This window comes from Nothoprocta perdicaria, unplaced genomic scaffold (genome assembly GCF_003342845.1).
Source record: "Nothoprocta perdicaria isolate Ctin4 unplaced genomic scaffold, notPer1 scaffold_45, whole genome shotgun sequence".
In the NCBI taxonomy this organism is placed as follows: domain Eukaryota; kingdom Metazoa; phylum Chordata; class Aves; order Tinamiformes; family Tinamidae; genus Nothoprocta; species Nothoprocta perdicaria.
Window position 1 is genome coordinate 3124317 of NW_020455699.1, and position 25586 is coordinate 3149902.

Sequence of the window (25586 nt, forward strand, 5' to 3'; positions counted from 1 at the left end):
CTCTCCTCTCCTCTCCTCTCCTCTCCTCTCCTCTCCTCCAAAAAGTCTTTATGTTTTTAAATACAGTAAAAGCAGCATGATGTCATACTTTTATTTTCAAAATATTTCAAGGAATAGATTTAGATTAGAATACATTTAAGAAAAATACTGCACATTTTCTCTTAGAATATTTGCACATTTCTTACTGAAATGCTAAAATTCTGGAAAATGCTAAAAAAAATTCACATTGATACTAGCAAAATAAAAAGTRTAATTATTGAAACATGAAATAATGTGCAATTAGACAATATAAAACCACATTGACTGACATGTAGCATGCTACCAAGAAAGTCAACAGAAATTTTAATATTGGACTGATGAACACAGAAAACTATTTATTATATGCATTATTTCACATTTTCTGAATGCTTTCTTGGAAAACATTAATTAAAATATTTTTCCTAGTTTTCCAGTTTCTGTGAAAACTTTGGGGCCAAATTATTTTCAGTGGTGACCAGTGACAGGACAAGAAGTCATGTGTATAAAATAAGCACAGAAAGCTCCATSTCTATTGTGAGGAAGACCTTTACAGTGAGGGTAACAAGAGTCCTGGCACAGGCTGCCCAGGGAGGCTGTGGAGTCTCCTTCTCTAGAGATCTTCCAAACCCGCCTGGATGCCGCCCTGTGCCTCGTGCTCTGGGTGTCCCTGCTGGAGCAGGGGCGTTGGACTAGATGATCTCTAGAGGCCCCTTCTAACCTTAAGTATTCTGTGATTCTGTGAAGTTGTCCTTTACTGAAAAAAAAAAAAGTATCCTCTGTTAGTCAGTTCTAAAACTTGTCTAAGTTAATTAACTTAGACACATTAACTTAATTAACATGTAATTAACTGGACATGTAATGTAATTGGAGGGCTAAATTAATATCTGAAATATCACAATAGGTCTTGTTCTGTTCATTGATTAGATTGAGACTCAGTGTTAAAAGTAGGACAACAAAATGAAAAATATCTTGGTTTGATCGCTATTTTTAATTCTGTTCATAAGCAACATGTATATTTTAAGAAACTTTTTGCCTGAACAGTCTTAGGTTTTTAATAGGAAAAAAAAAGTTGAATCTTATGAGTCTAAATTATGACATATTATCAGTTTGTGGTATTTTATCATGAGTGGTACTCCTGTCTTGTTAAGATAGTTTGGAGTCCTTGGAAAGTTGACAAGGTACARCTTGCAACTGTGTATTGAGTTGATGCATTTTCCAAGAGCCCTCTGTACTTGTCTTCTCTCCCTTTTGGACAGGTAGGAACACAAGTGACCCCGGATAGGGATTCCCTTCCAGTCAGAATTTCTTCCTGGATTTGATAGTAGGAGAATCTCTTTTCTACTGTGAACTATGCACATGCTAGCTAGTGTTCTTTGGTTATATTGTACAAGAAAAGATATATGAGATGGTGATTACTCCTTCTTTGATAGAATATTTATTAATAGAAATTATTTGTAGTAACATAGAGGAGAAAATAGAWACCTGTTTAATTTGAGAATATTTCCTGAAGTCCATCCCTAATTGATTTCAGCACTAAATTACAATATTTTGGGAAGTAAACTTTTTTTTTATTTTTAAGAAGTAAACATAGAGATATAACCTTATGAGTTTAAAACTACGTTCATCAAAGATTTCATTAATTGTCTTATGCTGAGATGTGTGCTGTTAAAGATTTTTTCAAATATTACCTAAATTTCTGTTCTATAAAGTTATGCCTTGACTCGTGTCAATTTTTCTTTAGAGTTTGATGGTTCTGGATAGTTGATCTTCTGTTTTTAAAATTTAATGTAAGATGCAGAAAATAGTTTTAGAGTATTTGTTTTTAAGAATTTTCTAGGAATTTATCTGTTTGAGATTAGAGCCTCATTCTTGTGGCACTGTGATATAATGGCATGACATGGTCCAAACTGCAATGATTTAATAAGATTATTTAAAKAAGTACTATCCAAGAACTATAATCTTTTGGTCTGTGCTAGTTGGAAGTAAGAGAGAAATAATTTATTTTCAGCCAGAATACAGAAGTGGATTAGCTGTATCATTCTCAAATATACCAGCTATCTGTATCAGAGAGGGAGACCCTGTGTAGGCTTGCAAGTTAACACTACAAGACTGCTGAGTCCATTATGGGTATCAAGGGCGTAAGTGTGCTGTGTTCTCACATAGTAAGAATTTCTCAGTAAGAAGGAAAATAAATAAATAAATAAATATATATATACACACACACATATACATGTTGAGGGAAGGATGGAGGAAAGAAGGAGTGSATCAGCAAAGTATGTGAAGATGCAAAATTCATCCTTTCTGACAAAGCTAATAGTTCTAAAATRTCTTGGACCAAATTCTTAGATTATAAAATATTAATAAATTGCCAGTTGWTGACCTGATCCCATAGCAGGGAACAGAGTCCCCCAAGACTAAACTTGACCTCCTTTCATATATAAAAGTCCATATAAGGTGGTTAATAAGTAAAACTTTTTGAAGTAGTTTTATCTCCAGATGAAACAAACCTTTCTGTGTCTAAAGACACATTCTTTAGCATTTGCAATTAAGTTCATATTAAAGCTGTCAGCAATGCATCTGTCAAGGGATAGTTTATAATAATACAAATTAATTTGCCAAATTCAAGCAAGTCTTGTGCAAGTCTGAATTATTTTTAAGCTGGATAAACTGTGCACATTTTGTTTAATTTTAGTGTGTTAACGAAGTCTTTTTACTGTCCTTTATTATTCTTTTTGTTGACTCAGATATTGGGGATCAAAATAAACTGTGGAGTGCCAGCATCACCCACCATGTGTGCGCACAAAACCACAGAGCTGGCAATAACTGAATGACACATTTCAGAAAACATTCAGATTTAAGAGATTAAAGTTTATATGTTTTTCAAATTGTATGTAAGCCTGGTGGAAATGTATATTGAAATCTCACTTTAACAAAGCAGAGGAAGACAACATGAAAAGCAATATAAATCAGGTCATCATTCACAGTCATTAACACTATAATTCAGAGTTACCTTCGCCAGGGTGATTACAACAACTTCAAAGTCTGATACAATATACAAGGAAAGATGGATGGCAATATGGATTCAAGTGCTTAAAATTAGCTATTTAACACATGCAAATCAGTTATMTATACATATATGCCTTAGCAGCATATTTTTGCATATGTGTGTTTTAGCATGCAACTCATTTTTTTCTAGAAAAAAAGATCTTGTCTATGTAGAATTATACAGCAGATGTATATATAGACATGCATACATATAACATTAGTTTAGTATTCTTGTGCAATTCTATTTGATAATGAGAAAATTTGTAGTTCTGTGAAATAAAAGGGATATTGTGCAAATATGTCAGCAAATCTGTGAATGAAAATATGTAGCTAAAAATAGGCAAGTAAATCAGGRTTTATTTCTGATTTAAAGTTAAATTGAGAAATAATTTCATTATATGTGTGAGCACTGCATTACAGCTGCTAATTTGTCTTTAAGCACAGGACTTTTTTTCATCAGTCCTTTATTTCTAGTAGGTTACAAATATGACTATAGGTAAGACACTTGTAAATTGCTGAGATATTAATGTAGCCTAAAATAATAGATACCATTACAAAATTTAAGCGGCACAACCTGACTATTCCTTTTATTTCATAGAATCMTATAATCTTTAAGGTTGGAAGGGACCTCAGAGGTCAYCTAGTCCAACCCCCCTGCTCACRCAGGGTCACCTAGAGCACAYTGCTGCCTCATGGTCAACTTGTCATCCACCCTGACACAAGCTTTTTGGCAGGACTTTTAAGAAAAAGTATAAACAGACTTTTTTAGTTAGCCTCGTTGACCCATCATATCGAAGTGTGTATATTCTTTTCTTTGTTTTCAGGTTCTCATTATAATAGCTGTAATGATCATAGCCCAAAGATGTCCTGGAAATTGATGACCAGCTGGGGTTAATTAGCTGAAGTGATGCTGAAATGCTACCAGCTGCTTCCACCAGTATGTAGTTCTCTGGAAGTGGCCTGTAGGTTGATAATTATAGCTTACAAAGCAGAATAACCCTTATGGGCTTGTGCCAGTATATTTAGTATGTACATRTAAATGCAAGCCGTATGTCTGCTATCAGAATTGTTGTGCTAAAAACTCACATGCAATCTCATTAATATTGGTTATAGTAGTATTTTTTCTAAATGCAATAATAATGTGTATGCAAAAGAGACTCTTCAACAAAGGCTGTGAAATTCATATATGTTATTTTGTCTGTATTATGTTATTTCATTCTATTATGAATTTATTAGTTAGAGTTGTCCAACATTTTAACTACAGCCCTGGTTTTTCCTTCTGACATTTAGAAAGAGATCAGAAAATACATATCACTTAATTTTCTTTGTGATGGTGGTCGTTTTGTGCTGTGCAAGGATGAATTATGAGGATGCTACCTCCTAATTTAGCATTGAATTTTTGGTCTGGGTCACAGTTTGAGGAGGCTTCATTARTCTAAATTTTTATTTTGGGGTGTCAGTAGGTTGCTGTTTGTTTGTTTATTTGTAGACATCCTACTTAATTTGTTCATAGCATGAGAACTTCCTTTTGTACTTTGTTCTTGTGTAGAGGGCTTCATGCTTTTCTGCTAACTGAGCAGAGTGGGAGTGGAAGTGTGGTGTGGTGTCCAGGAAAACCTGCATGAACTTGCTCACAGTGTGGTTGTGACAGAGGCAGGAACAAAATCTACATAACTTGAACTAACTTTAAGGCATGATGATTCTCTTTCTGTAAACTGTGCGGCTCAAGAGGTGTGTCTGAGAGCAAAACGTGCAAAATGGGCATACTTGTGTTTCGTGAGAATGCTTGTACCAGGGGTCCAGTTCGCTACATGCATACATGTGCTTCAGCACATATGTTCATTTTCAAGACAAGACTGTGCAGAGTTCACTCATTTTCAGGGAGAGAATGCTGCTCCATCTGAGCAACATGACTCAACTGGACCTCGACACTTTTAAGTGAATTTCCTCTGCTGGGAAGAGAATTTGGTTCTTACCATTTAACCTCCAAATGGAACTTGGTTAGCATTGAGTAATAAAATTTTAAAACCTGAAGTACCGKTTTTTTTTGAGTCTGGTAAAATGACTGGTTATTTTTAGCATGGGGCTGTTCTGTGGTGCTAGTGGATTTTTATAGTCTTAGCATTTATCACAGTGCTGTAGTGGCACACATCAGTGTTGTCTCATGCAGTTTTATTTCTGCCAGTTCATAGATCTATTGCCATTGTTTCCCATAGAAACAAAACATAGCAGTATAAATATGAATAGGAGAGAAGTTGATTACAGGAATGACTCACTTTAACTTACAACTTGAAAAAAGAAATTTTGGACGAAGTTTAAACTGTTGAAGTTCTCTCACAACAGTCTGATGCCAAACATGCAATTTCAGTGAAGAAGAATGTGTAGAACTTCTTGCCCAGAAGGTGACTTCAAGTGTATTTTACTTTACATGATTATTTCAGACCTGATTCTAAACTAAATTGAAATTATGGATTCTTCACTTCAGAAGGGAATCAGTTTGGAATTCACTATAAAAAATAGTGTAAAAGAGTGTGTTCTCAGTATTGGGAATGTGTCTTGCTTCACTTTATTGATACTTTGGAGTATACTTTGGATACTTTGACCAAAAATAGAAATGATTCATTCAAATGAAGAAGCTTTTTCCGCAGCAAATCATAGTATGGGGTGAAAGTCTGATTAAGGTATGTGTTTAGTTGTGATGATATTATTATTACATTTTGAAGTGGGAAAAACAAATCTACTGAAAGAATTCTGAGCCAAAATTMGATTTTAGTATAATTCCACAAATTCTGGAGTGTTTCTTCTGACAGGTTTATTTCCTATGTCTTGTATGGATTGTAGAAATCACAACTCTGGGAATAAAGAATGCTTGTTTTTGTCTTAATCAGATTAATTCAATGACCAATTTTTATGAATTGTGAATTTTGCTGGAGGTTGCCAGTCTCTGTCGACATGAAAACAGTGATATTAACTTCAGCAAATGTTAGGGACATGTTTTTTTCCAATCATTCCTTCCAGAAGTTGTTTCTAAAATATGTTCATTCCTATTGAAGTGCACGCATATTAAGGCCAACAAACGTATTTTCAAATAGGACCATGTGATTCCATAACCCCATTAAATTATACTAATGGGAAGTAATGATTAGTCAAATCAGTCCAGAACAGACAGCTTTTATATCTGTCTTTATTCATATATTTTTGTAGCTCTTCGAGATGCTGGAAAACAGTCAATTAATAGTGACTGGAAGATAGAACATTCAGGATCATTCAATATTGCTGGGACCACTGTCCATTATGTTCGGAGAGGTCTTTGGGAGAAGATATCTGCCAAAGGTCCCACAACATCACCTTTACATTTATTGGTATGAAAATGTTTGGAATTTGTTTTGTTTTATTTTAATCTGATTCAAAAATAATGCATGGTAACTAGTATTTTTTTCCAAGCTCTGAAGGTAATGAGATCTCTTTAAGTTACAGCTGCTGATCTGTCCGCCCACTGCTAAAAAAACTATTTAAATCCAATAATAATAATAATAATATCCACTATGTTATTATAATAATACAATATAACTGGTAATAATATGGGATCCAATGATAATAGTATCCAATTATTGCATAATAATAATAACTAATAATAAATCCAGTAATAATAAGTTGCTGAGGTGGGATGGAAAGTCTCAATGTCTTTACATTACTACAAGTTTCATAAAAGGCTCATGTGCAGCTTGAAGAGAGAGAGAAAAATATCCTATTAGATTTTTTTCTGTCTTGCTGGCTGACCATAGCAAATAATCACCCTTCAGAGTTGTGATCATCAAGTTATCCATGAAGAAACTTACCTGTGATTTTAGTAGAGGGAATGAAGAGTTGATAGCCGTAGTGACAAAAGCAGATGGAGAAAGGGAGAGCGATGAGGTAGTACCTAGCACCTCAGAACCTTCAAGTTCAAGAATTTGTGTGATCCACCTGAAATAGATGGAAATGTGATACACGTCAAAACAAGATCTTCTTTACTGAAGAACACTGAAATCATGAGGAAAGTTGTCCTGTCAATTGCTGGTTATATTTGTTGATTTCTTAGGGCCTCTTTTACATATAGATTAAGCGAGACTAGTTTTTCGCATTGTCTGGAGTCAGTCGCGTCCATTAATTATTTCTACAGAAGCCATCACTACAAGACTATTGAGCATAGATTCATTCTGGGTTATTTCTTCATAGGTCCAAGTGGGCCTTCGAGAAGTGGCTGTGTGGGTGGGCCTTCATTCTCTGTCTTGCAGGTGCTACTTTTCCATGACCAGAGCTATGGCCTACACTATGAATACACAATCCCACTGGATCCTGTTCCCGAGAATCAAAGCTCTAAAGTACCCGAACCTCTTTTCATGTGGACTCATTCTGGCTGGGAGGACTGTGATGCTGTATGTGGTGGAGGTAAATATATGCATAGGTATATATGGCAATTTAAACATATGTGGTGTTTTGATATTTGAGACACTGGAGAGCACATTATAGGATTTTTAACARTAATACAATACTTGTCAACAATAGCTTGTCAGCTGTGGTAGTTGTAATATGATGGAGCACATATTTCAATCTCATACTTCCTGATTAGATTAAACAAATGATAGCCATAGGAAAACATGCAAACTAGATAAGTAGAAAAAATGACAGAGAAGGAATGAAATCTGAATTAACAAAGTGAATTAAGAACAGTTTCCAAGAAGAAAGGGAAATGCAAGAGCTAGAGCAGGAGTATGCAGTCCATTGCATTTGTATCTTGCTGTGTATTTGGAACTGTTGAAGATAAATGATTTGTAAAAGTTGTTTCAAACTACAGAAAAACTGAACTGCACTCTCAGATCAACGATGTACCATGAGTTACATGAGTTGAGGATGATCCAAAAACATATGGAACCAATGTTGTGACAGCAGATATGATGATGCAATACTTTTCTTGTGTTTCTGTTTATAAATCATGAAAGTGTGCCTTTGGAAAAATCAAGCTACAGGCAGATAATGGGAGYATAAAGTATATTCCCTGTGCCACATGCTCTAGGTAACCCTGCGTGTGCAAGGGGGTTGGACTAGATGACCTCTGGAGGTCTCTCCCAACCTTAAGCATTCTGTGATTCTGTGATTATTGTAACAAAATTGATGTTCAGCAACTCATTACTAGAAGAGGTTAATACARTAGAAAAAAATATGAGGTTTTAATGAACACAACCCACAGTAGAAAAAAATATAAGGTTTTAATGAACACAACTCATAAAGATCTGTTTATASCTTGAGTAATCAGATTTAAGCTGTGATTTATATTTGTACTTATATATCTTTTCCCTGCTTGCAACCTTTGCAGTCATGGCTTTTCTACTCTGCAGTCATGAAAATTGCTGTGCACCTTGTAATTGAATGGAAAAGCCTGGAAACACTGCAGTTTCTCATAAGAGCAGTTTAAAGAACAGAGTGTTCTAGGTACTTTGACTTCTTGTGTACAATCCTGGTGTCACGATAGATTACCATAGTTYCCATAAACATGCCTTTTGTGGTTTGGTAGGAAAACTCCCTCCCTGAAGGTATATTTTATGTGATGCAAGTAGCACCTTCTGCTTCTTAGTGGAGCACTGATCTTCACTTGGAATATTTGTGTTTTTTATAATTTCTTGAAATGTTTTTGGTATAATGTTAGTGTTACCACAATCTTTCATTATTGTCTCAGATGTTTTTGAAATTACCTATGATCTGGGAAAGCCGTTAAAATGCAGTATGATGGTAATTTATCCTACATTAATACTTCTATAAATATTTAGGTGTTGTATAGTAATATTGATTGATCATAATTTTCTCATGTAACTGGCTTTCATTTTTATGTTATTGTTTAAAGTAGTTGAGTTAATATGAAGCTCCATAAAAGGTATTCTAAACTGCCGAATACTCTAAAGTACAAGTTAAGTTTATTTCTTACTTTAGACACAATCATTTGAACTGTTCTGTTCATTTACATGTTTTACATGAAACAATAACAAAATTAAAATGTTGCAGCTTGTACCCTATGTAAATGTTTGCATTTGAATTTTTAACATCAATATTTTGATGAATCAGATTAATGACTATAACAATTATCAGTGTGTTTTCCTTAAATGTTTAAAATGTATGTCACGGTGAAACTACGGATAAAGCATTGTGGTTTTGTTCATGTTTGTAGACATAACTTGTCTGTGACCTCCTTCCTTTCGGAAAAAGCTTTCTTTGTGCATGTGCGTGAGGAGAATGTGAATACGCACATATATATGTAAACGCAGAAAAAATTGTGAAATATGTCAAGGGTTGTATGTGATAGATTAGTTGCCTATGCTTTTGCTTACACAAATGCAGTGTAAAATGTCAGCTGTGGTCATACACATAATGCATATTTATAACTTTACTGCTCCCTCCATGGGTACATCTCTGACCGTCAGTGGCACGGCATTCTTAACTGTCTCACTTCTGCATGCACCTTATTCATCAGGAAATTTCGATATAGAATGTATTATTTTAACTTAGTTGTAGGAATAAATGAATGTATTTTCTACTAAATTAAGTCTTTAATGCAGAGTTTGTTAATTTTCAAAAATTTAGGCATCAGTCTGATTACAGATTTCTAATTATACTAGCTCCTACACTGAATTCTGATTTCCAGTCCTTTTTGTTTTGAAGAGACAACCCATCTGTCAAGGCAAGGGTATACTTAAGAGAATATATGCTAGGTCTCAGCAAATAATATTCAAACTTTTTAAATTATTGCCTTGAAGATGACATAGATGAGTTATGTGGCCTTTTTTTTTAGGTGATAGGGAATAGGGCAGGMTCCTTTTTATTGAAGGTTGCACATGATCCTTATTAGTTTACTGTTAGCCATGCCTCTCAATACATTGCTAAACTACACAGATATATCAAAATCTAGCAAGTTTTTCTATATTAAAGGACAAAGTTAGTATCTTCTTTCTGTGAAATCTTTCTGCAAGTTTTTCTCAATATCAGTGGTTTAGAGAGATACAATTAAGTCAGGTTTTGGCCCATGACTCATTATAAAGCAGCAAATTTATGTCAATGATGGTATGCAAAGGAATGGATTAGAAAATTATATTATTCCCTACAGACTTCACTTCTTTTTTTTTTACTTTTCACTTTAAGTGTTGAATATACTATTTTGCTCTTTTGGATAGTAAGATAAAATAGCAGTAAGATACTGTGCAAATGTATTTGTCTACCTGTTTTGCGTCTTTTTCTTGRCAGTTTATAAATCAGTGCTTCATTTTCAGTCAGCCAGAGCCTTCCACCCTTAAACATTCCTGGCGTCTTCTGTTTCCATAATTGAAATTCAGCAATACAGAAATGGCACATCCCACTTTTTCAGAGCATGTTTATGAAATCAGTCCAAATTTTTTCTCTCAAAAMCTTTGCTTCTCTAATCAATGGTTTTAAAAATTTTATAGAATGAATGAATCTTGTATAATGTCTGTTTTTATAATGTATGTTTTTATACAATTTTATGTGCATAATTTAGCATATTTTGTTTGGTACTTCTTCCAGCCGAATTCTAATAAAACAGCTGTATCTGATAAAGTTAGCTTTGACCTTCCACAGACATCTTTTCTTTTTCATTTTTTTTTTACAAACTTGTATATACTTGGTTTTACCTACATTGTTGCTATATTATTTTTAGGTGAAAGAAAAACAACAGTATCTTGCACAAAGATCATGAACAAGAATATCAGTCTTGTCGACAACAAGAAGTGCAAATATTTAACAAAACCTGAACCACAGATCCGAMAGTGCAATGAACAGCCATGTCAGACCAGGTAGAAATTATTTGATTAAATTAGACTAAATCTAGATGTAAAAATCTTGGGAGAGGTGTGGCAATGAATGTGCAATAAATATATGCATCAAAATGCTATAATAAGAAATGTGGGGAACACTGAAACTTTGATGTCTGTTTCTTCTAAGTTTCAATGAAACGAAAGAGGGAAAGCTTTAAGCACTTACCTAAATCAATTCTTGTTCAATAAAGCAACCTGTTAATTTCCTTAGTAAAAGTTCACGCAGGCTGATGTGTCTTATGAAATTGAAATTTAAATTCTATGTATATAGAGATGGATTTAATTTCATGCTTCATGCTATGAACAAAATTTTGTTGCAGCCTTTGCACTCTGCAATGCTGCCCTCTCTTAAAATCCGGCTTTATGCTGTGGGTATACCTGSGCAGTGAAAGAAGCAGTTGCTCATTTTTAGTACATTGGTTTAATTTGAAATACAGACAGTGCTCTTCTTCTCCCTCTGCCTCCCACTCATATGTCTGTGGATCAGTGTGCAATATGCAGAATTTAACTGGTGGTGGAGTGGTAGAAGAAGCAGAAGAAGCTTTTTCCCTGAATTTCACCCCAGGACATAGCTTTAGCATACAGCCTGTGCTCAGCAGAGACCACCCTGCTTGGTGCCCGTGGCGGGTCGCCCTTGCAAGGGCCTGCCAGGCATCTTCTGAGGGCAAAGTATCACCAGGCTGCAGGTCCATTTCACAATTCACAATCCCTTTTTTTGTGAATTGCAGCTAAGAAATATGCCTAGGGAAGTCCTTGAGTATGGTATGGAGCAGGGGGACAGAGGACAATAGCTAGTGYCCTTTGGAGCTAGCACAGGGCTAAATCTATCACTGTCATCTGGAGGAGAAGTGAATGGTATTTTTAAAGAGAGCAATGTAAAGTAAATAAAATGCAAATACATTTGAAGAAACATGTATAAAATGAACAAGATTACATAGTTTTTTAGGAAGTAATGAAGAACTGAATTCCATAAAATACCAGCAACAAATGCATTTCAGGTTAGATGGAACTGCTGACTTCCACAAACTGGAGCATTATACTTTAAAGGAATTATTTATATTTCATCATATATGTGCTGGTCCAGATTATTATTTTACGTTAATGTACTCTTCATGGATAGGAGTGCAATAATGTGATCTTTTTATACGGTATTACTAGCTATCTAGTTTTAATATGTCCAACATTTTCAAGTTGATCAAGAAATGCTATGCTGAGAAATGTAGAAAGCTATCATACTTCTCAAAATCTAATTTTCAATATACTGTTAATGATTATTGCAGAACATTTACTACAACTTTTCAATATAAATGCACCCACCCAAAATATGTGTTTGCATAACTAGTTGTTTGTTATTGGCTCTTGAAGATATGACTTAAACTATGTGGTATTACCTTGACAAGCTGGATTTGTAAATTGAGTCTCTGAACTAATAATAAAAAATCTTAGGTAAACATTGTATTTTCTCACAATGAATGCCTGACAGAAGGTAGGAACTGGTATGTTAAATTTCAGTTTCTGAAAGACTCTCTCTTGCAAATAAAGTCTCTTGGGATGCACTTGTGTTCAATGGCAGAACTTTCTGATTTTSTTTGAGGGCATGTGGTTATAGTCTGGAACTATCGAACATTTGGGGAAAATCATGCTCTAGAACTATTGCTCTCCAAATGTGTTGGCTCTGCCAAGCTTTATCGGCTTTTCTTGTTTCTGTGATTTAAACCATGCATACTGAGTTAGACCTGACCATAAAGCGCATGAAGAAGTTTGACCTGTTATACTTTCACCAGAGCAATGAGTCTTTGGCACAGCAGTGATTCTGTCTTGTAACTATTTTCAAAGAACTTAATGTACATGGCATGCACTGACATATAGACAGATATCCATATAGCTAGCCAGAGAATAATAGCCTGTCCAGTCCCCTGTCACCTTAAAACAGGATGGTTGCATTTTGGAGCTTTTATAATAGGAATTACAATGACAGAGAGGGGAATAGATTAAAAATTATGAAGTACTCTGAAAACATAGAAACAAGGAGTGGGTATTGGAGAGTGAAAAAATACTAAAGTGCACATTAATATGTTATTTAAACGTAAGATATGTTAGAATTAGTCCATAATTGCATTGAAAAGGAGATCAAAAATAYGCTAATAGGTTTTAGGCTGCAAAGCTCTTGGTAAGTAAAAAGCAAGATAACGTAAAGGGGTCTTTACCTGCCTGATCCCTTGTTACTGTGTCACCTGTGTATCTTTGTAGATGGATGATGACAGAGTGGACTCCGTGTTCGAGGACGTGTGGCAAAGGGACTCAGAACAGACAAGTAGCCTGCACGCAGCAGCTCAGGAACGGCACCCTGATCAGAGCTCGCGAGAGGGACTGCCTGGGGCCCAAGCCAGCCGCTGCGCAGCGCTGTGAAGGCCAGGATTGCATGACTGTGTGGGAAGCAGGAGTCTGGTCCGAGGTACCTGACTTAGATATACAGATGCTCCATAGATATTATCTGTGCCTTAACCTTTCCTGGGAATGTGATTTTTTTGTCTCAATGGCAAATGGCACTGCCTAGCCTAAAGATTTTCTGGGTCCTTATGCAGTGATGTGGAATAGGAATCAGGGACGCAGAAGCCCAATTGTACAGAATTTCTACATTTTAGCTCACTAATGTTCTGAAAACGTTTTCTTTTGGCCAAATTTTRAGAAAGTATAATCAAGTATATCTGCAGCAGTGCAGCAGTGGGTATCTACAAGTTATATAGAACTATTTAAAGCCATCACTTCTCAGTTATCGGGACATGAGATCAGCCAGGGAGCATCCCTGAAATGCTTTTGTGCTAGTGGATGTTAATCAGGCAAATGTCTGCTGCCATCCTCCTTCACAGGAACCATGGAGGGAAGCTGCTTGCAAAAAGCACATTTCCTTCCCTTCTACTCTCTTCTCACTGCTTTTTCCAAGAGCAGCACACATAGTGGGCAAAAGTGCTTATGAACAATCTCACATCCACTGCATCTGGTACCAATGGTGCAGACTCTAATTAATAATTGAGCTTTTTTTTTTTTTTTTTAACATGTTTTTACTGACTATGTCAGTGTGTTTTTCTTGGACTTTTGAAAGGCTTGGTAGTGCTTGGCTGCAGAGACAGAAGAGGTAATTATCATTGCTCTGTGGACAAAGTGTAATGGTTACTGGGGCTCCTCTTCTCTGCTGGAAATATGTGGCCATTCTCCATTCCTCCCACCATGGAGGCTTCACCTTCAGACCCTCACGGTTTAAAACACAAGGACAGCTGCTAAGTAAGGGTGCAGATGCTCATTTGGGCACCTCCGCTCAGTGACAGCCCTTCCCAAGCACAAGAGGGCTAAGACACATGGAATGTTTCCAAAGATGGTAAGGTAGAGATGAAAAGAGGAGAATAGAGCAGGTTTATAACGCTGGAGTTGGCATTGAGAAGAGCACTTACACAGGTGAGAGAAAGAAACTCAGATTGTTTAGTATGTCCGAGAAATAAGAAGAAGTGAGCATGTTTTTGTTGGAAGCAAAAAACACATTTTGAAGAGTGAGGTGTTTCCCATGGCCATTCCCACTATCACCATTACACTGGAAGCTGGCCACTGCTGCTTCCTGCAGTTGTAATCAGCTTGGCAAGAGAGACTTTTAATCTGCAAGCAGTGGGATGATCGAAAGCAGTGATAATGTTTTGAGAAGGAAATGGCATAATTTTTGGCAGCATAAGTGGGAATATCTGAAAAAAAAACATAGATTAAGACCTTCTGTGAACTGTTAAGGCAGTTTTCACATACTATATACTATATATACTGAGTTTTCAAATTCAAACTGGATTCTTTCATACAGTTTTGGAACACTAGCTGTGTCTTTTTAAATCTTCTCCCAGAAAAGTCCCAGGAAAGACACTAGTTAGTAGAGTTTACTGGAAGTTACTTCAGATCTTATCCATATTGTAATTGTAATGTAAATGTAATGTAATGTAAATGTAAAATTGTAATGAAAGAAAATTCCTTTAATTCTTAGAACAAATGCCTTATATGTAAGCTGCAACTCTTTGCATTCACTTGATCACAACCTTTCATTTTTTTTCTTATCCAAATACTGTTTTAAATCTTATTTTTTCCCTAATCATATATTTTTGATCATTTCAAGCTATCTACTTTAAAAAGTAGAAATCATTATTCTGCCCAATAAAGGATTTTTGTTCTTTTGTTGAGTTTTAAACAAAACCAGGATCTATACATGTGAGGATTGGAAGTCAGGAAATTGCTCAGGTCTTGAATTATTTATGTTAGCCTGGCAGAGGTCATTAGAAGGCCAAAGGACTCCTACTTCCTTCTGTGAGGTAGCTCTGTCTCTTCTACTTGAAAAAAAATGTCTGTTTTCCACAGTGCTCTGTGAAGTGCGGTAAGGGCGTGCGACATCGGACGGTGCGGTGCACCAATCCCCGCAAGAAGTGTGTGTTGTCCACCAGACCTAAGGAAGCAGAAGACTGTGAGGACTATTCCAAATGCTACGTCTGGAGAATGGGAGACTGGTCTAAGGTTGGTGCTCTTTCCACTTAGTGGGATGCTCTTTGCRGGCTGAGTTCTTCGCAACAAGCACAGATTTTGTCCCCCGTTGTAGGTCTTCAACTGAAGGAACAATAAGGCTACATACAAAGGAGAACGTACAGTAACAGTGTGACCAAAGTGTAAATAAAGATGATAAAAATGAAGAACTTTCGCTTGAAGGTTCTTCATGAAGAATGAAAATAAAGAAATTTTGAAGAATTTTGAAAATGAACAATATTAGACAAACCTGAAAAATCAGGCAGATATGATATAAATGTACTGTTTTCACTAGGCAGACAGAGTCTTGTATTCACATCTGCAAATTCCCAGGAGGATTATTTCCCTTTCAGGTGTGTTTGAGACCAGTGATGACATTTAATGAAGCAATGTGACAGTCATCTTGTTTGTGGTCCTTGCTTATTTTCTTTTTTTTTTTTTTTTTGATTGCTGTGCGCACTTCTGGCCAGAAAGCTTACTGAGGCCATGCGTTAGTTTATGCACAGAGCAGTGCATGTGTCACACAGCAAGAGATGGTCATTTCTAGATTGCAGAGTGGAGGCTGCTTGTAATACAGACTTCGGTTGATGTGTGATCTCTTTCAAGGATTGCTTAAAAAAGTAGTTCTGGAAAGATGACATTTTCCTTACTGAACCTCAAAAATACTTTTCTTTTGACGTGCTACTGTTCTCTTCACTTCCCCACTCTACAACTGTAATCAATTATATTTGTTCTTTTTACTGCAGGACACTCCAGCATCCTAGTTTACACATTGTCTTAATTTGCATTTCTGTTAGGTTATAGCCTCCAGCCTTGTAAGGAGGCACCTTTAGCCCATTAAGGATCCATTTCATATCTAGGATGCATCTCTTAACTGCCTTTCCTGAAACACTGATGTAACTCTCAGTCTGTTATTTCCTTGGCATGTGGCTTTTGATTTCACTGAGGTACCTAAGCATCTGCCAAATGTTATCACAAAGTCTTGGTTAGATCCATGATTAAGTGTGTTGTTGGATTGAGACCTTGAACATCTGAAACAGGTTAGAATATTCAAGACATGCCGAAATACTAAAATTGAACCTTTAGGGTCAAGGATCTCTTTTACCCTATTGTAGACCACACTTTAGCATAGACATTGTAAACATTTTTCTTTTCTTCTGCTCATAGCTTTGCACACACCTCTTCTACTGTCAGTGCATAACATTCTTGCAGTAGCTTTTGAACATGCTTGTATGGAGAAGTATTTAATATATTTTTAGTTGTCTTTCATGTGATGTAACAGCTGGAAACAAGGACTAAAGCCAGCACTATATGACTAGCCAGCCTTCCAAGAATTAGCTGCAAGAAAGTACTCCACGGGCAAGTAGTGTTTCACAGAACTCTTCTTGGGAGCTCCCTTTTTATGACCATAGGGCTATTGTTGCTATCAAATGACTTTTTATTCCATTCCCTTTTTTTTTTTCAATTTAAGTTAATTTTTTAACATTTTGAGTAAAAAGATCGCATCGAGTACTTTTCCTTTGTAGTACTGTTCATTTAAAGTGATGAATTGAAACACCCTCATGGATGCTAAAAGATAACTCCCCCACATACCCTTGGTAGCTACTACTGGAGGACACAGAAGAGTACAACCATTAATATTTAAATGACAGACAGAAGAAAATAAGCATTAATGACGGTGTTACTTTTACAGGAAGATTTGTTTGAAAGTAAATCTCATATTTGCAGTTCCATAGCACCAAACAGCAATAAAAACTTGCATAATTTAGCACATGTACTAGCAGGGAATAGCCTGTGGAGAAATGACCATCTGCTTTTTCAGTCAGAAGCAGTTGTTCAGATCAGGGCTGCTGAGGTTATACAGGGATGCTCAGACAGTTACGCTGTTTTCCCAGTGCCCTCTGAATAAAAGAAGGACTTTCTTCTTTAATTCAGTATTTTCCATAAACATTAATGTCATAAATATACAAGAACTTACTTCTTCCTGTTTAAAATTTACAGACATCTCATATATTCTGCTTTCCTTCTACAGTCCAAGTGGTACCACTCTCATCTAAATTGTACTTCAAACTTCAGAACCAAAAGATTGGGAAATACTTCACATGGAGCTGTTGAACCTTTTAGATGGTTAACATATAGTCTGAGTGTGACTTACGCAGCTTAAACTTTCCAAGATTTATACCAAAAAATAGATACTTTAATTTCTCTACAGAGACATGAGTTCAATTTAAAGTACACTTGGATTTCCTTTTTTTTTTTTTTTCCTCTTACTATTCTGTTCCATTGCTAGAGTACATAGCAACGTGAAGTCATGACATACATATTAATATGTCCACAATGGGGGAAACAAATGGAAAGCTCAGATAAATGTTAATCTCTGCTTGCTGTTTGTTTTTAACTCAGAGGTTCACTGCAGCCTTATGTGTTCACTGTTTTTGCTCTTCAGGATCATTCTTGACATTGACAGAAGGCTGTTCCTTTAAGCAGAGCCAAGTTCCCCCAAGCTAATGCCAAGACTTGGCTTGAAAAATATAGATGACGCTTCTCACACATCGAAACAAGAGGCTTAATGTGATCCTTATTGGCTTTACTGATCCTCTTTGACTCTTAAGCGATCATTTTAAATAGAGTTTAAATTGGACTATTACTAAAGAGATAACATTATTAATAATCATAATAGTGCTGCTATGGAATTTAACTTGTTTTAGACATACAATCACATAAAGATCAAATAATTTCTTCGTTCATTGTTTTAAAKAATAATACCAAAAAGATCAAAGCAAATTTGATAAAAATTGAAAGCTCCAATAGGTTGATAGACACATCAGTCCCTTTAATACTCTAACCTTTATTTTGGTGGAACATGGGTGAAATAAATGAAGTAGGGCAGTATAAATTTTGAAAAGAATAAATTAGAGAGATGAGTATGTCTTGAAAATAATAATAAAAAGCATATATTTGATTTGATTTTGTGTGAGAAACATTTGGAGGGGTTCAACAGGATCAAAACAAGGGAAAAAAATTAGTAGCATGCATTTGTAAGAAATGAAGAGGTATAAAGCATATGTATCTAGGAGGCCAGAGAGGATAATGTGATATAAGTTCTAGAAAGGTATTTGGCTATGGAGACTGGAAAGAAAGAATGCATTCAGTAGTTGCTAAAGAAGCAGCGGCAACAGGAATTAAATAGTGTGTGTATGTTAGACTACAGAGGGAGAGGAGTCAAATGTAACATCTGGGACATGGTCCTAATGGCTGGAGTGGTGAAAGCTTTGTCTGTAGTCTGAAGAAGAAAGAATGGGACTGAAGGATTTATCTGATAGGGTTTTTTCCCAGCAAATCTAAAAAGAAATTGGAAGCAACTGCTTAAGTTTTCACACCAGTGAGTCCCAGCATGCATAGATCATTCCAGATTGTTTACGTAAGACAGACAGTACATACAGTGCCCTCTAGAAAGTGGAAAAAAAATAATCTCCAGCTGTTAGTGGGGAGGTTGAGTAAGCCCAACAGTTCATATAAAGATCTCCCAGTTGAGCAGTACAAAAACAGCTGTCACTGATGAGGATCGTTCTTATTTTGTCCCTGTCAAAGATGATGCAAATATGGGGAAAGGGCAGGGAGAGAGAACGCATTCTTGCAACCTGTTCAACAGTGTGGACATTTGACCATTAAACTGTGTTTTTAAACATTTAAACAAACACTAAATTTGCCTAGCAAAAAGATTCAGCAGTTTTGTCCTCCTTGAATTAAAGCATAAAGTGTAGAACTCAGATATTATTAATGATATAATTGCAATGAGAAGGTAATTAACCCTGCTTTTATTCATTGGCTCCCAATCCAAAAATATTAGCTCTTTGAGATTTTGGGAATGGAACAGTTCTTGGCCACTTTTCAAAATATGACATTATTAATAGATTTATAGACAAGGAGATTATGTGACTTTTGTGAAATAACAGAAGTCAAAGGACTAATGTTACTAACTTTTAAATTAAGTTAATTATACAGTCAGCTTCCAGCAAATGAGCTCTGTCTTTGTTTCAGAAATGAAGTATGAGCAAATCATATGGCAGGTATCAATATAATCATGGGAAGATTTTTTTATTCATTTCCAGCTGATCCTGTAACATTAACATGATTTGTTTCAGATAAAGCTTTCTTTTAGATCAATTTAAATGTACTGTATTCTGCCTGGAATAAATGTAATGCCATGTTAGTTTGCTAGGAAAACAGAACAAGCCGATTCTCAATAATAGGTTTGTTTTTTTATTCTAAACAAATAAAAGTGCTGATAGATGGAGGAGGATTTTGAAAGTAGACATGACCCAATTTGTACATTCATACAGATATACAAGTGCACGTCCTCATGTTAAGTGAGAAACTGATATTTTTATTGCCCTGAAACCTAGTCGGACCTTTTTGCTGGTGCTGTCACTGGTAAGAGCCTCCTCAGTGAAGTTTTCAAGAGTGGCAAATTGCACTTGCAATGTAATTTGGTCAGATATGTTGCCTCTGGAAATGCAATATCTGTAAGCAGGATTACATTAGAAAGATTGTAAGTTGTTTTGCATCAGTTAGCACCAGAGTTAGAGCCCTACTAGGTCCTGTAGAAAAACTAAGCAAGAATAAGTAAGAACACAAGGCACTTGCAACCCCTGCTGAAGGACACAACACTCTGATCTGACAAATGCCTCTAGTAGTGGTAGAACTATATAACCAAATATATAACTCTATAATCAAATACATAATCTTCTATACATAAGCACTACATAAATCTTTAAAAATCTAATTCACCACCACCACCATCCATGCATGCTATCCGAGAGTCTCAGGCAGAAGGTGCAGCCTGTCTTTCTTGACAGCATTTTTCTTGATCAGTCTCTTAAATAAGGTGATGAGTAGCTAGCAAGTGGGCACTCAAAACAATCTTCTTCTGCAGTAAGAGGGATAATGCAAAAAGAAGAGGAGAAGATACAAAAAAGAATCTTTAATCGCTAGCAAAGGATGCCTTTAAGGGGAAACCAGTGGCACAGGTAAATACAGTTGTAAGGGAAAGAGGAGATCCAAATACATCGTCACTGGTATTGCCTAGTAAGTTTGTACCTGTTTGAGAAGGAAGAACATAATGTGGATGAGTTCAGCAGTTGTATTGGATCTCTTTGGACCCCCTTGGTGTTAAAGAGAGGTATCGGGAGAACACTCTGAAATGTATGGTAGTGACACAGCGATCAACGATAGTGAAAAGTTTGTTTGTAAGACAACTTCATAAGCACTGGTAGTTAGAGGGAATCTAGAATGTCTACATCTATGTCCTTCTACATCTTCTGCTTCCTTCCTTCTCCTCCCCCCCCTTATTTTTTTTGTATTGACAGATTTGGAGAATATATAAGATATTTTAGTGGTGTATGGCATTCAAATACCTTTTCAGATCTTTTGATCCAATGATCTTACACCTTTCTTTCCATAAAATTATTCTTCCTGTAGCATCACACTGCAAAGCGGGAGAGTGTGTGACTGGCAGTCTGAAAAATGCTGATACTGCAGCCAGATTTCAGCCATGGGTGATATAGTGTCCAGGGTCTTGAGTCCACAAACTTCATATAGTCACATTTCCAAAGAGTTTATTTATTTTTTAAAATCTAATAATTTTATTTTAAATTTAAAATAATTATTCTGACTATAATTAAGTAAAAACTGGAATGCCCAGATGGTGAGGATATTTTTAAAGCATTCTTTAAAAGTAAAAATTACTTATGGCCAAGAATAAAGCTGTGATGTTTGTGTAAGAGGTAGATTGCCTATACAAGTTTCTGTAAATTTATTATGTTCTTGGAACAGCTTTTGTGGACCAACTCTAAGAAAGGCTTGTCATAATTATAGAGTTATAAATGCAAAGTAATTCTTTCAGAAAGAAAATTAACTTTTAAGCAAAATTACATTTACTTAGCATCTTCACAGAGGGAAAATCATGTTTGAAAATATGTATTTGACATTAAGCTTTGATATTGGATCTTATTTTCAGAAAGGAGTTTCAGATTATCCTCAAGGGAAAAAAGGTATCAAGTAATGCCATGTTTTTGAGTAGCTTTTAGTGTTTCTGCTATGAAGAAGAAGCAGTTTCTGCTTGCTTGCTCTGAGTTTGACTGATTGCTGTTTGTCAACATGTGAATCTAACAATCTCTTGAAGCAAGCAAGACCAGGCAGATGGGACAAGTTCACTGCTGATGGGTATGTGCTGCAGCAAAGGCAGAGACTAGGCAGAAAATCAACAGCAGCTTTTGATCACCTCCTGTGCTGCTGCCTAGTGTCTTCCCACCCATTTTAGTGCAGTCTTGACCATGCTACTAAATGCCAGTTCCATAGTTCACCAGTGCTACTGAAATCTTTACCCCAACRATTTATCAATCATTACAAAGCAGGGCTTTACAGCCTGTTTAGGGCTATAGCCTGGATAGTGATCTAGGGAATGAAGATCTTAGCGCAGTCAGGTCCACCCTAGAAAGATTATTTTCAAAAGATGCTGCACAGACTATCCAAGTTCTGAGGTATCTCAAGGAGCTATACTAAATTTATGTAAAAAACGAACAAACAAAAAAGTGAGAAAGAAATAACTAAGAAAGGAGCTAATGGAATTAGAAGTAACATTAAAGTGGGGCACAGAATGAGGATGGAAAGGCAAAGAAGAAAATCCACACTGGTTTGTTTTCTCAAACTTTCACTCAACTGAAATGTGTGTTACATACATGTATGTATAATTTGTTTATCAGAATCTCCACCCTCTTTATGATACCTAGTTATGTACCTGACACTACTTCTTTAGCATAAGGCAGTATAGGTGTTACCTCAACAAAATAAATTGGAAAACACTGTACTTTATCTGCCTTTAGATGGCTAGTTCCAGGTCTAGGAGTAGATATCTTGTTCTGTGACATTTTGAAAGTTGAACACCAGCTTTTTCTTTTTTTTTCTTTCAGTATAGGCTTTGACCATGCATATTACTGTATTTTCTCTCTGAATGCTTTTTCTTACTTTCAGTTGGTAATACACATTTGACAAATGATTCCATTAGTCAGTTTGTGATGATGCCTAGAGTTTTTTCCTTCTAGTCATTGACAGCTCCTTCCAAACCTGTCAATATGTACAGGAAGACTGAATTAATGCAATGGTGAGACTTAGTCCAATATGCATTATTTTGCCTAGTATGCCTCAGCCTCCAAGGTCATCCATCTCTAAGCTCATCCATCTCTTTCCAACCGTTTTCCTTAGCCTCTTTGCCTGTGTGATTTGCCAACAGTTAAGTCATTTAGCTGGTTCACTTAGGTTCTGTTAGAATTTATGCAATCCTGCTGCCTTTGTGGAATCTAGATTTTGTGTGTGTGTTGGATAACTTTTTTCTTTCAAGCATCGCTTTATCCTATCCTTCATGCTGTTAAAGTAGATAACACTGCTTCAGTTATTCATTCTTGAAAAAAAATCAATTCTCTATGRAGTCATTAGCATTTTGTCACCAAAGTAACAGAGATTATTTTCTGTTTGTTGTTGATTTTAATCAATATGAACTTCACTTTTCACTAATTTCTCATGGTTTGTGACAGAACATTTTAAAAATATTTTTGAACATAATAAGTCTTAAAGACTCATAATAATAATTCTTGGAAATGCATTTTTAAATTGTGTAAAATTTACACCTGTTTACTCTCTGAATAAACAATCAGAATATCTACTTAGTATTATTCAACTACCAGTTTTAATGAATTACAGAGAATACTATAGATGTTTGAAAACTGGGAGAAAGATTTCTTTTGCTTTCTGTGTGCTCTTGCCATGCAGAAGACTGTTGTTCATAGGTATATGTTTAATCTCTGGAATTCCTTCTTTTAATCTTGCCACAGGCACTTCTGATAATGTTGAGATAAAGCAGAGTTCACCCATGAGTAATGATCTTTCTTTGTTGAACTTATCACGGGGTCCCAACAACTCGTCTAAGTTACCAGCATCTCCCTCTTCCCTCTTTGACAGCCGCCTCAGGACAGTCGTACTTTTAGATGATCTCATAGTACATTATGGAAGTGTTACCTTGCAACATGATATTCCAGTGGTTGTGTTTATACATTTTGAAGTAAAAAATGAGTAGAAGATCTGTTGATAACCTATGAAACATGCTTCTAATTCATTTTCTGTTTCTATTTTAATGTTTTCTTTCAAAAGGAAAGACTTTTATGAGAGTTATAGTATTTCAGCCAAAAAAGTTCTTAAAGTTCAGTTTTCTCATAAACTGGCAGCTATTTTTTCTAATGTCTTTCAAATCCATTTGGCTTAGATACCTAGTATCACTTTAGTTCTCTGATTTAAAATACAACAGAAAGAGTGAATAGAAATACAATCATTGTCTGGGTTGAGCGTTTTCATTTACTTACAACAGCACTGGAAGAAGTAAAGAGCACTGCATATCATAACACTATTTAAAGGCAAATATCTAACTTCACATGGTACAGAACAGTATTTTTGGACATAAATTTATTTCTGAAAAGTAAATATATCAAACAATAGAAGCCTTGGGAAGAGAGGGGCTTCTTGGAGCATTTTCTTTCCTGTAACATTCTGTTTATGTTATTTGGGAAGTTCTTTGACTTCCTTTTCATTAGAAATGCCATAATAGTTTCATTACATTTTTGTGCTGGTAAGCTACAAAGGAACAGAGGTGTAGAGCAGCAGTCAGGCCCTGTAATGTATACTACTATTAAACAATGTATTCAAGGGCTAATATTTAGAATTAGTTTGAAATACATTTTCATCAGACCACAGCCACATTCTCGAGTAAATTTAGGATAAAAGAACAGTTTATGAGGACTTCAAATCTAGTTTCTTTCAGAATGTAATATTCCTGATTGTATGTCCAATAATATTCATCTGTGGAAAATTATGTTTTAACAMACAGTAGTATCTCAGATGAAAGTGTGAGGTATAATTTCTTCCTTGTCACTGAGCATTAACGGCAATAATATATACAATATGTTATGAAAAAGTCCAGTGTTTTTGTATTTTTACTTTTTTTAACTGCTGGGACTATAGAGTCTAGTTCACTAACTGTGAATTCTTTTGCACAGGTTGCACCTGGATTTTTTCCCATGACTTGACAAAATAATTTCTCCTCTTATTATATTTACTGGGACACTTTAAAACAGCAGAAGTTCTTAGGTAAAGGTTTAGTATTGCTTGAACTATAAAACTTCCATAGACACTCTGAAAATAAACCTTAGTTTTGTAGAAGTGCTGCTGAGAGGAGTTTGTTTTCTTGTCTGGAGGATGAAAAGTTCCTAAAAGACTAGTCCTGATGAGGTTTTCACTTCCTTCATCTCAAAACATCACAATCACTATAAATTCATTTTAACTAACACATACACATGCACACGGAGAAGCTGATTATTTGGTTCCTGCTGTGTGTGTGTGTATATATATATATATATATGTATATATATACACATCCTTTAAAAAACTCTGAAGGACAAAGGCAAGTTAAAAAATTGGGAAAATAACACATAAGGCTTTGCATCACTGAAAAACATGTAAATAATTTTATGTTTGCCCTGTAGAGCTACACACAGCCTTCTGTTGAATTACCAAGTGTACCATAGTGCCAAAACGTACTTAAACTTAAGTAGGAACATACGTTTGGCTAAGTGTCTTTAATGTAAAGAGATAAAAATGTGATAGTAAAAGTGCTGACTTGTGTTATGTACCAGTTGCTTAACATACTTACTCATAGAAGAATCAGGCTCTTTTTGAAATTTAAAAGTATTTCTTAAGGATATATTTGAGTATAGTCAGTAAATAACAATGTCTCTTCTTTTTGCAGTAGATTCCTACAGGTATGTAGAAAATTATTATGGCATGGGTCAAAGTTCACCAGTTTATATTCTTTGTAAAATCCAAGGGCATTCAAGTGTCTAATAGTGTTTCACAGTGTGTGTGATGTCCCAGGTAAGAATAAAGAATTATATTTTTCAGGAGGAGAGATATACTAAAACTGACCTGATTGAAATTTATATGTGTTTTTGTATTAAACGTAGATTTAGAGAAAGCCTAAAAACAAAATTGAGAGTACATGGAAAGTAAAGTCAA

General features: G+C 35.5%; 1 protein-coding gene across 1 annotated transcript in view; it reads left to right on the forward strand.

The window, feature by feature from the left end:
* ADAMTS19 (ADAM metallopeptidase with thrombospondin type 1 motif 19) overlaps nt 1-25586 on the forward strand; it is a 139325-nt gene that overhangs the window by 102733 nt on the left and 11006 nt on the right. The window contains exons 18-22 of the mRNA XM_026046586.1: nt 6268-6425; nt 7341-7494; nt 10766-10901; nt 13173-13377; nt 15309-15461. Of these exons, the coding sequence (XP_025902371.1) occupies nt 6268-6425; nt 7341-7494; nt 10766-10901; nt 13173-13377; nt 15309-15461 (806 nt within the window). The remainder of the gene's footprint in view (nt 1-6267; nt 6426-7340; nt 7495-10765; nt 10902-13172; nt 13378-15308; nt 15462-25586) is intronic.